Source organism: Somniosus microcephalus, chromosome 5, assembly GCF_052327205.1.
Source record: "Somniosus microcephalus isolate GS21.2 chromosome 5, FLI_Smic_1.0, whole genome shotgun sequence".
Taxonomy (NCBI): Eukaryota; Metazoa; Chordata; class Chondrichthyes; order Squaliformes; family Somniosidae; genus Somniosus; species Somniosus microcephalus.
Genome location: NC_140991.1, coordinates 117,049,297 through 117,062,201, shown reverse-complemented (window position 1 = coordinate 117,062,201; position 12,905 = coordinate 117,049,297). Strand labels below are relative to the sequence as shown.

The following is a 12,905-nucleotide window of genomic DNA, read 5'->3' as shown; positions in this document are numbered from 1 at the left end:
CTTTATACTTTTTATTTTGCAGTTTGCCGCCCATTTCTAAAAATTTACCAAGCAATGCAACCAGTGTACACTTCAGGAATCTAGTAAGTCTTATTCTGTCTTGATATTGTAAACCCGATTGACCTTTCATTTTTAGTACTGTTGCCTCGTGTAAAAGTAACATTTTTCATTTTTCTTTTTTTAGTAATGTTGGGCCAGAAAATCAAAGCAGAATATGCATTTCGATAGAACCAGCCCAGCTGCTAAAAGGTGATATAATGGTGAGTTCCTCTGGGAGCCAACAACAATAAGAGTAGTGTCAATAAAGTGAAAGAACAATTCGTACAAGCAACTCTTCCTGCATTTTGGATGAATTTTCCTTGAATTCAGATTATCATTTTTCAGACTGCATGCGCAAAATTTACCAAAAAAGTGACTTTATGGACTTCTATTTTTAAGTTTACAACTATTACAATCCCTCACATTTTCTTTGATGGGAAGCTGTATTTTTCTTCATATTCTTGATTTATATCTTGTCCTAACAGAGAAGAGGGCAGACTTGCTCACTGACTTCTGCCACTGTATTACTCTCCCTTCAATTTTTGTCGCCCTATGGGGAGTCACTTGACCCTCCAGCATTAACCCTTGTCCCAAAAACATGACTGAGATGATGAACCCATTGTGCCTTTACCCACCTAGTATCTAGGTAATTTGTAGCGAGTCGAGGATTGAACAGAAAACCTAAGTTGACTGTATTTTAACTTACACTCCCACTCCTCCCACATCTCAGTATTGCCATATCTTATTGCCCTGCCCATTCTCACCACAGCCCCTTCAGTGCTCCCAAGCATCATTACTTCCCAGCACTCCAACATCCCACAACACCATTGCCAGTTCTCCTAGACCCTCGCACCCCGAATCCTCACTCAGCCCATGATGCCAGCTCTCAACCCACAGGGCTATCCTCCCAACGGTATCAACCAACACGATCCCTCATCAGCTCTCTAGTACTGCTGTATGGAGTCCCCACAGCCTACTCCTTTCTACCTGCAACTTGGAACATCTTCTCTACCATCTTTCTTTGTATCTTGTGCTTAAAAAAAAGTAAGTGATAAAATTAACTGTATAATTAAACTAAATTGAAATAGTAATCAAGGCCATTTGACTTGCTCAATCATTGTGAATCAGTGACCCTGATAACATATTGTGCATGGGATAACATTGTGTATCCCATGACTCACCATCTTAAAAAAAAAAATCACAGCCACAATGAAATATGTATGCACAATTTGCCAGACATTTCTTCACTCCTGTTGCGTTATACAGTAGCCATCAGTAACACCACCCCAACAGAGCAGCAGAGGTAACTGAACTCATCAACCACGTACGTGTCTGAAGCACTGTCTGCTTCAGTGACTTCATTAACTTTTATCACCTGATTATGACCCATTTCTTTATTTGTTAATCACCTTAACAGTTCTGGTTTCCATATTGTTAAAAGGATATAGAGGCACTGGAGAAGGTTCAAAAAAGATTTCCTAGAATGTTACCAGAACTGTGAGGTTACACCTATCAGGAAAGATTGAACAGGCTGGGACTCTTTTTCTCTAGAAAAGGGAAAACTGAGGGGTGACCTGATGAAGGTCTTTAATATTATGAAAGGGTTTGATACGATGGACGTAGAGGAGGTGGATCCAGTTGCAGGCGAGACCAGAACTAGGAGCCATAAATATAAGATAGTCACTAATAAATCCAATACGGAATTCAGGAGAAACGTCTTTACCCCATCGAGTGGTTATGAATGTGGAACTTGCTACCACATGGAGTAGTTGAGGCGAATAGCATAGATGTATTTAAGGGGAAGCTAGATAAATACAGGAAGGAGAAAGGATTAGAAGGATATGTTGACGGGGGTGGGAGGAGGACCGGCATGGGCCTGTTGGGCTGAATGGCCCGTTTCTGTGCTGTAAATACTTTGTAATAATAGCATCAAGATTTAACCACCACATGTTTTGACAATGATTTTACTATCCTGAAAAAAGTGCTGGGATGCCTATGTTACTCAACAGCACAAGCTTTCCAGATGTCACAGCTATGTATTCCCTTTACCTCACAGACTAGGAACAACACAAGATAATGCTTAGTTACAGTTTTGCTTTTCCTTGGCCTTCCTGCAGCTCAGACCAAAATGGTCAAGATTTTCCTTACTGGCAGCAGTGTGACTGGAAATTTGGCAGAGCTGCTTTGTGTCTCTGTGGCTAACCACAGCGAAGTTTCTGGGGTCAACCTTATTTACTTATTTCAGCAGACTCCCAGGAGGATTCCTACCAGTGCTTACCACGGAACAGGGCAGGAATTGGCTGCAGCTGCTACCGAATTCCGCTGTGTACAGCAGCTTAAAGGGGCAGGCAACCTTGAAGAATATTTTAAAAAAAGAATTTGGAGCCTTTGATTAGGAAGGAAAACTCTTGTCTCTGGATGAATGCACTGGTGGCCCCTGCTCTGATTGTACTCATCGCTATGAGCATGAATGTTTTTCTCTGCATTTCCCCTTACCTAGCAAAGTTGGGTGCTTGTAATATTCTGGCTTTCCAGTATTGTTACACCGGGTAAAGACGTTTCTCCTGAATTCCGTATTGGATTTATTAGTGACTATCTTATATTTATGGCTCCTAGCTCTGGACAAAGAAATGTGATGCACAATGTCACTCTATCATTACCAGATCATTTTAATGCTTCCACGCAGCATCTGCTGCTCCTCTCCTCTTCCCAGCATTTAAAAGAGGCTGTTTCCCCTGGCTGGAGAGTCTAGAGCTAGAAGTCATAGTCTCAGGATAAGGGGCAGGCCATTTAGGACTGAAATAAGGAGAAATTTCTTCACTCAGAGGGTTGTGATTCTTTGAAATTCTCTACCCCAGAGGGCTGTGGATGCTCAGTCGTTGAGTGTTCAAAACTGAGATCGATAGACTTTTGGACACTAAGAGAATCAAGGAATATGAGGATAGGGCAGGAAAGTGGAGTTGATGTAGAAGTTCAGCCGTTAATCTTATTGAATGGCTGAGCAGGCTCAAGGGGCCATATGGCCTACTCCTGCTCCTGTTTCTTAAGTGGGTGGTTAGGTCGATCATCACTTCCAATAGAAAATGCAATGTGGGGGACTGTGACATAACAAGTTCCCAACCTAATCTTCCCCTCTCACCCGCTCAATAATACCAGAAAATTGGCAGAAGGGCAGAAGAAAATGTGGTGTTACTAATATGTAAGTTGGCAGAACAGTGGCAGATGAAATGTAATATGGTCAAGTGTGAATGCTCTGTTTTTAGGTTGCATGGATTTAGTTGGGTAACTGCAGACCCACAGCAATGTGGTTGACTCTTAACTGCCCTCTGAAATGGCCCAGCAGGCCACTCAGTTGTCGGCTCACCACCACCTTCTCAAGGGCAATTAGGGCTGGGCAATAAATGCTTGGCCAAGCTAGCGATGCCCACATCCCATGAACAAATATTTAAAAAACTCCAGCAGTACCCCTGCACATGTATGACCATGCCTATTTCCTACCATCGCCTAAGCTCTCTGGAATTGGGTAGTAGGTTGGTTGTGTCCTCTCTGATGAGAGTGTGCATTACATATTGGACAAACAAGAATTCTACCTCTGTGCATTTCCTGGTTTGGAGATGTGTAAAGATGCGATAATTTTCTGCATGTATCAGACCCCCCCCCCCCCACCCCATCTGTCCAAAAATAGAGCATGATGGTTTATCACAAAAATTACCACAGAATGACATTTGGAGTAATAATTCAGAGAACTACACGTCTAAATAGGTAATTCACAAGATAGCAATGAATACAATCAGTGCAGGGGCCCCCAGTGCAGGAAAAAAACCACCCTTCTTGTTTTGCTATATTTGCTACACAAATATAATGGCCATTTCCATGTAGTTTTAGTTAAAGGAGAGCAGTGCCAGTAAAGGAAAGTACCGTCTTTTTGGACCATCCGCGGTATAGCTGGTGTGTGAAGTTTCCATATCCCAGCTTGGTAGGATTTGGCAGCAGAGGAGTAATTCTCCACAAACTGGGCATCATCAGTATCTGCTGCTCCTCCTGCATTACAAATAATAGCAGCATGGTTCACTTTGTTATCTGAAAATTAAGATCATCCACTCTTATCATAGTCATCCAGCACATCTGCAATGTCTACTCGAACTCATTCTTTCTCTGGACCTCAAAACCGTGGAACTCCTTATCTCCCTCTATTTTTCTTCCTTCAAATCTTAAGGCTCCTAACAACTCAAGTTTGACATTACCAAATCATTGTTTCTTGACTTTATTTTCTTACCTTTTTCCAACCATATCAGTTTTCTGTACTATAGCCCCTGGCCCTTCTCTACAGTTTTGGCACAAAAAATGATAGACGTGTTGGATGGTTGTATGATATCCACACTCAGTTGCAACACCACATCAGACTGCTTAGTAACCAGAAAAAAAATAACCCCAAGCCTTTACAAATGAATTTTCCTATGAATAAGGTAATATTAATCCCAACATGATATTGTAATATCTATGACATTATTTGCCACTGTTAAATATACACTTGAAGGATTTAAGATGCATCGAAAACAGCTGAAATATATTTGGTATGAATGATGATTATTGTACATTAGAATCAGAAATTTACGACACAGAAGGAGGCCATTTGGCCCATCTGTGCTGGCCAGAAAAGAGCTATCCAGCCTAATCCCGCTTTCCAGCTTTTGGTCTGTAGCCCTGTAGGTTATGGCACTTCAAGTGCATATCCAAGTACTTTTAAAATGTGAAGAGGGTTTCTGCTTCTAACACCCTTACAAGCAGTGAGTTCCAGACCCCCACCACCCTCTGGATGAAAAAAGTTCATAGACTTAGGTAGCAGTGGGGAAATTAAAAACCAGAGCGTGTCAGGAAGGGGCAGAAGGTATGGAGTAAAGGGTAAAGTAATAAAAAGGGCAAAAGCAGCAACTAAGTGTCACAAAACATCTTTGAAAGTTCTCTATCTGAATGCACGTAGCATTCGTAACAAAATAGACGAGTTAATGGCACAAATAACTACATATGGGTATGATCTTGTGGCCATTACAGGAACATGGCTGCAGGGTGCCAATGCCTGGGAATTAAACATACCAGGTTATTTAACGATCAGGAAGGACAGGCAGGAAGGAAGGGGAGGTGGGGTGGCTATGTTAATAAAGGAAGGAATCACTGTAATACAGAGAAATGATATTGGGTCAAAAGATCAGGATAATGAAACAGTTTGGGTGGAGGTAAGGAATAATAAGGGGAAAAAAACACTAGTGGGTGTAATCTATAGGCCTCCGAACAGTGGCAACTCTGTTGGACGGAGTATCAATCAGGAAATAGCTGAGGCTTGTAATAAGGGAACAGCGATAATTATGGGGGATTTTAACTATCATATTAATTGGACAAATCAAATTGGGCAGGGCTGCCTTGAGGATGAGTTCATTGAGTGTATTAGGGATGGGTTTCTTGAGCAGTATGTAACTGAACCGACCAGGGGGCAAGCAACCTTAGATCTGGTCCTGTGTAACGAGACAGGATTAATTAAAAATGTCCTAGTAAAGGATCCCCTTGGAATGAGTGACCATAACATGGTTGAATTCCATATTCAATTAGAGGGTGAGAAGGTTGGATCTCAAACAAGCGTGCTAAGCTTGAATAAAGGAGACTATGAAGGTATGAGAGCGGAATTGAGTAGAGTGGATTGGGAAAATAGATTAAAGGGTAAGACGATACATGATCAGTGGTGTACATTTAAGGAGTTATTTTACAACTTCCAAAAAAATATATTCCACTGAGAAGAAAAGGGTGTAAAAGAAAAGACAGCCATCCGTGGCTAAGTAAAGAAATTAAGGATAGTATTCGACTAAAAACAAGGGCATATAAGGTAGCCAAATCTAGTGGGAGGATAGAGGATTGGGGAAACTTTAAAAGACAGCAAAAAATAACAAAAAGATTGATTAAGAAAGGGAAGATAGATTATGAAAATAAATTAACAAAAAATATAAAAACAGATAGTAAGAGTTTTTATAGTTATATAAAAAGAAAAAGGGTGGCTAAAGTAAATGTTGGTCCCTTAGAGGATGAGACCGGGAAATTAATGGTGGGAAATATGGAGATGGCAAAACCACTGAATGAATATTTTATATCAGTCTTTACAGTAGAAGACACTAAGAATATCCCAACACTGGACAAACAGGGGGCTAAAGGGGGGGAGAAGCTAAACACGATCAAAATCACTAAGGAAGTGGTACTCAGTAAAATAATGGGACTCAAGGCGAATAAATCACCTGGACCTGATGGCTTACATCCTTGGGTCTTGAGGGAAGTGGCGGTAGGGATTGTGGATGCATTGGTAATAATTTTCCAAAACTCCCTGGACTCGGCAAAGGTCCCAGCAGACTGGAAAACTGCTAATGCAACACCCTTATTTAAAAAGGGCAGCAGACAGAAGGCTGGAAACTATAGACCGGTTAGCCTAACATCTGTGGTAGCTAAAATTTTGGAGTCCATTATTAAGGAGACAGTAACAGGACATTTGGATAATCATAATTTAATAGGACAAAGTCAGCATAGTTTTATGAAGGGGAAGTCATGTTTGACAAATTTGCTGGAGTTCTTTGAGGAAGTAACATACAGGGTGGATAAAGGGGAACCAGTGGACGTAGTGTATTTAGACTTCCAAAAGGCATTTGACAAGGTGCCACACAAAAGATTATTGCTTAAGATAAAAAATCACGGGATTGGGGGTAATATTCTGGCATGGATAGAGGATTGGCTATCTAACAGAAGGCAGAGAGTTGGGATAAATGGTTCATTCTCAGACTGGCAATCAGTAACTCGTGGTGTTCTGCAGGGGTCAGTGCTGGGTCCCCAACTTTTTACAATCTATATTAACGATTTGGAGGAGGGGACCGAGTGTAACATATCAAAGTTTGCAGATGATACTAAGATGGGAGGGAAAGTAGTGAGTGAGGAGGACATAAAAAACCTGCAAGGGGACATAGACAGGCTAAGTAAGTGGGCAGAGATTTGGCAGATGGAGTACAATACTGGAAAGTGTGAGGTTATGCACTTTGGCAGGAAAAATCGTAGAGCAAGTTATTATCTTAATGGCAAGAAACTGGAAAGTACTGAAGTACAAAGGGATCTGGGGGTCCTGGTGCACGAAACTCAAAAGGTTAGTATGCAGGTGCAGCAAGTGATTAAGAAGGCCAATGGAATGTTGGCTTTCATTGCTAGGGGGATAGAATATAAAAATAGGGAGGTATTGCTTCAGTTGTACAAGGTATTGGTGAGACCGCACCTGGAATACTGCGTACAGTTTTGGTGTCCATACTTAAGAAAGGACATACTTGCTCTCGAGTCAGTACAAAGAAGGTTCACTCGGTTAATCCCGGGGATGAGGGGATGGACATATGAGGAGAGGTTGAGTAGATTGGGACTGTACTCATTGGAGTTCAGAAGAATGAGAGGCGATCTTATTGAAACATATAAGATTGTGAAGGGGTTGGATCAGGTGGATGCGGGGAGGATGTTCCCGATGATGGGTGAAACTAGAACTAGGGGGCATAGTCTTAGAATAAGGGGCTGCTCTTTCAAAACTGAGATGAGGAGGAACTAAATCACTCAGAGGGTGGTAGGTCCATGGAATATGCTGCCCCAAAAAGCTGTAGAAGCTACATCATTACATAAATTTAAAACAGAAATAGACAGTTTCCTAGAAGTAAAGGGAATTAAGGGTTATGGGGAGCGGGCAGGAATTTGGACATGAGTCTAGGTTCGGATCGGTCATGGCCCTGTGGGTAGCGGAGCGGGCCCAGGGGCCGTGTAGCCTGATCCTGCTCCTATTTCGTGTGTCTAATTCTGTTAGATTCAGGAGATGGTTCTGTGATAGTGGATTGGCGGTTAGGATCAGATCAGCCATGATCTTATTGAATGGCGGAGCAGGCTCGAGGGGCCGATTGGCCTACTCCTGCTCCTATTTCTTATGTTCTTATGTTCAACTCACCTCTAATCCTTTTACCAATTACTTTAAACCTATCAACCTTTTATTGACCTCTCTGCTAAGGGAAATAGGTCCTTCCTAGCCACTCTATCTAGGCCCCTCATAATTTTATACACCTCAATCAAGTCTCCCCTCAGCCTCCTCTGTTCCAACGAAAACAACCCCAGCCAATCCAATCTGTCCTCGTAGCTAAAATTCTCCAGTTCTGCCAACATCCTCGTAAATCTCCTCTGACTTGAATGATGTTGGACAGTTTTAATCCAGCTGCTCAGGCCTACTTTAGAGGCATATTACAAAATGACATTTCCTAGCATCCCATTCAAACTGCGCAAATGAGTGCAAAGCATTCGAAACCAAAATGGTTTAGTGAGTAATGACTCATTGCACTGCCTCTTGCTCCAACTTATTCTTTTCCAGGACTGTGGTATCTTGAGGTGGCCATAGATGGAGACAGACACAGGTTAACTCCTTAACATGGTTTAATCAACACTTGCACATAAAAGCTTCTGCCATGAGGCAGCAAAAACAAAGAGTACAACCAGTACAGATCAGACTTAACTCAGAAGAGCAATTGCCACAGCACCACCTGGTGGATCAGGTTACTCATAACCTCCCAGGTCACTACACTCCTTCCCCCCTTAAGATTACCGTATGCAATTCTTAAACAATAACCCTTACTAGGTACTACGTTTTAATTAACCAGTATGCTCTAACCATGGTTAACCCCTGACTAATTTAACAGGTTTGTATAAGTCTTTCTGGTTGCTTGCGAATCCTTTGTGAACGTCTTAATTCCACTTGTGGTGGATTCTCAGATTCATTCGCACTTGAGATTGGAGTAGTCTCTGATGTTGGTTTTACACTGTCCCGTTGTGGCCTGGCAGTACCAGTGTCCACTGGCACCTTATAAGCCGTGCTGGGTCCTGGAACAGCCTCCTCTACTGCTCTTTGTTCCATCTGAGGCAGTTCCCCCTGCTGCCGGCTGAAAAGCTGATCCACATGCCGACAAACCCCTCGACCATCCCCTAGTAACACGGAGTATGACACAGGTCCTGTAATGTCCTGGATTAGTCCTGGTATCCATTTAGGTCCATAACCGAAGTTCCGGGTGTACACAGAGTCCCCTGTGGCGAAATGGCGAGCTTTAGTATGTTTGTCATGGTACGCTTTTTGGTTTGTTTGTTTTGTCTCAACCTTGCTTTTGAGATCTGGGTGTATCAGGTCTAACATGCACCGCAACTTTCTCCCCATCATCAACTCAGCCGGAGAAAGCCCTGTGGTAGCTTGGGGTGTTATACGATAATTAAACAAGGCTCTATTGAGCTTGGTCTCCAGGGTGTCACCTGAGCTCTTCCTCATGAGCTCCTTAAAAGTCTGCACAGCTCACTCGGCTAACCCATTTGAGGCTGGGTGATATGGAGCCGAGGTGACATAGAGTCATAGAGTTTTACAGCACAGAAAGAGGCCCTTCGGCCCATCGTGTCTGCGCCGCCCATCCATCCCTGTCCAGTCTAATCCCATTTTCCAGCATTTGGTCCATAGCCTTGTATGCATTGGCATTCCAAGTGCTCATCCAAATGCTTCTTGAATGTTGTGAGGGTTCCTGCCTCTACCACCCTTTTGGGCATTGAGTTCCACATTCCAACCACCCTCTGGGTGAAAAAGTTCCTCCTCAAATCCCCTCTAAATCTCCTGCCCCTTACCCTGAATCTATGCCCCCTTGTTATTGACCCCCCTACTAAGGGGAAAAGTTCCTCTTTGTCTACCCTATCTATGCCCCTCATCATTTTGTATACCTCAATCAGGTCCCCCCTCAGCCTTCTTTGCTCCAAGGAAAACAACCCCAGCCTGTTTAGTCTTTCTTCATAGCTGAGGCGCTCCATCCCAGGTAACATCCTGGTGAATCTTCTCTGCACCCTCTCCAAAGCAATCACATCCTTCCTATAGTGAGGCGACCAGAACTGCACACAGTACTCCAGCTGTGGCCTCACCAGCGTTTTGTACAGCTCCATCATAACCTCCCTGCTCTTATATTCTATGCCTCGGCTAATGAAGGCAAGTATCCCATATGCCTTTTTAACCACCTTATCTACCTGTTCCGCTGCCTTCAGGGATCTATGTACATGTACACCAAGGTCCCTCTGACCCTCTGTACTTCCTAGGGTCCTACCACTCATTGTCATAGAGTCATAGAGTAATACAGCACGGATAGAGGCCCTTCGGCCCATCGTGTCCGCGCCGGCCATCAAGCCCTGTCTAATCTAATCCCATATTCCAGCATTTGGCCCGTAGCCTTGTATGCTATGGCATTTCAAGTGCACATCCAAATGCTTCTTAAATGTTGTGAGGGTTTCTGCCTCCACAACCCTTTCAGGCAGTGAGTTCCAGACTCCAACCACCCTCTGGGTGAAAAAGTTCTTTCTCAAATCCCCTTTAAACCTCCCGCCCTTTACCTTGAATCTATGCCCCCTAGTTATCGACCCCTCTACTAAGGGAAAAAGCTCCTCAGCATCCATCCTATCTATGCCCCTCATAATTTTGTACACCTCAATCATGTCCCCCCTCAGCCTCCTCAGCTCCAAGGAAAACAAACCCAACCTGCCCAGTCTCTCTTCATAGCTGAAGCGCTCCAGCCCTGGTAACATCCAGGCAGGATCTGGCCAAAATGGACTGGGATCAGCTACTTGTAGGAAAATCCGCATCGGAGCAATGGGAGGCTTTCAGAAGGGAGATTGAGATCATACAATGGCAACATGTTCCCGTAAAGGTCAAGGGTGGTTCCAAAAACCACAGGGAACCTTGGATGTCAGGGGATATACGGGAATGGATTAGGAAAAAAAGGAGGGCTTTTGGTAGATACAAAAGGCTAAAGACGGAGGAAGCCCTAGAGGAGTACAAAAAGTGCAGGGGGATACTTAAAAAAGAAATTAGGAGATCAAGGAGGGGCCATGAAATAACACTGGCAAGCAAAATAAAGGAAAATCCGAAGATGTTTTATAAGTATATTAAGGGTAAGAGGATAACTAGGGAAAAAATAGGGCCCATTAGGGACAAAAGTGGCAATCTGTGTGTGGAGCCGGAAGATGTAGGAGGGGTTCTGAATGAATTTTTTGCGTCTGTTTTCACTATGGAGAAGGACGATGTAGACATAGAAATAGGGCGGGGGGACTGTGATATGCTCGAACATATTAACATCGAGCGGGGGGAGGTATTGGCGGTTTTAGCTGGCCTAAAAATGGATAAATCCCCAGGCCCGGATGAAATGTATCCCAGGCTGCTGTGTGAGGCAAAGGAGGAGATTGCGGGGGCTCTAACACATATATTCAGGACCTCTCTGGCCACAGGGGATGTGCCAGAGGACTGGAGAACCGCTAATGTAGTACCATTATTCAAGAAGGGTAGTAGGGAAAAACCGGGGAACTACAGGCCAGTGAGCCTAACATCAGTGGTAGGAAAATTATTGGAAAAAATCCTGAGGGACAAAATTTGTCTCCACTTGGAGAGGCAAGGATTAATCAGGGATAGTCAACATGGCTTTGTCAAGGGAAGATCATGTCTGACTAATTTGATTGAATTTTTTGAGGGGGTGACTAGGTGTGTGGATGAGGGTAACGCAGTGGATGTGGTATACATGGATTTCAGTAAGGCCTTCGATAAAGTCCCGCACAGGAGACTGGTCAAGAAGGTAAGAGCCCATGGAATCCAGGGTGCCTTGGCACATTGGATACAAAACTGGCTTAGTGGCAGAAGGCAGAGGGTGATGGTCGAAGGTTCTTTTTGTGACTGGAAGCCTGTGGCCAGTGGGGTACCACAGGGATCGGTGCTGGGTCCCTTGCTGTTTGTGGTCTACATTAATGACTTGGATATGAATGTAAAGGGTATGATCAGTAAGTTCGCGGATGATACAAAAATTGGTAGGGTGGTAAATAGCGAGGAGGGTAGCCTCAGTCTGCAGGACGATATAGATGGGTTGGTCAGATGGGCGGAACAGTGGCAAATGGAATTTAACCCGGAAAAGTGCGAGGTGATGCACTTTGGGGGGACTAACAAGGCAAAGGAATACACAATGAATGGAAAGACCCTAGGCAAGACGGAGGGTCAGAGGGATCTGGGTGTGCAAGTACACAGATCCCTGAAGGCGGCGGAACAGGTGGATAAGGTGGTAAAAAAGGCATATGGGATACTTGCCTTCATTAGCCGAGGCATTGAATATAAGAGCAAGGAGGTTATGATGGAGCTGTATAAAACACTGGTTAGGCCACAGCTGGAATATTGTGTGCAGTTCTGGTCGCCACACTACAGGAAGGATGTGATCGCGTTAGAGAGGGTGCAGAGGAACATTGTGTATTCCCTTGCCTTATTTGTCCGTCCAAAATGCATCACCTCGCACTTTTCAGGGTTAAATTCCATTTGCCACTTTTCCGCCCATCTGACCAACCCGTTTATATCGTCCTGTAGCCTGAGGCTTTCCTCCTCGCAATTGACCACCCCACCAATTTTCGTGTCATCTGCGAACTTGCTGATCATACCTTTTACATTCTCATCCAAATCATTTATGTAGATCACAAACAACAAGGGACCCAGCACCGATCCCTGAGGTACCCCACTGGACACAGGCTTCCAGTCACAAAAGCAACCTTCGACCATCACCCTCTGCCTCCTGCCACTCAGCCAGTTTAGGATCCAACGCGCCAAGGCACCCTGGATCCCATGGGCTCTTACCTTCTTGACCAGTCTCCTATGCGGGACTTTGTCAAAGGCTTTACTGAAGTCCATGTAAACCACATCCACAGCATTTCCCTCATCCACCCCCCTAGTCACCCCCTCGAAAAATTCAATCAGATTTGTCAGACATGATTTACCCTTGACA

At 43.9% G+C, this 12,905-nt stretch overlaps 1 protein-coding gene across 10 annotated transcripts in view; it reads left to right on the top strand.

Moving 5' to 3' along the window:
• The window catches only part of tns3 (tensin 3), a 532,570-nt gene that overhangs the window by 364,597 nt on the left and 155,068 nt on the right, over positions 1-12,905 (top strand). For all 10 annotated transcript variants that reach the window (XM_085988093.1, XM_085988094.1, XM_085988102.1 and 7 more), the window contains 2 exons: positions 23-83; positions 185-260. In XM_085988093.1, coding sequence (XP_085844219.1) covers positions 23-83; positions 185-260 — 137 coding nt within the window. The remainder of the gene's footprint in view (positions 1-22; positions 84-184; positions 261-12,905) is intronic.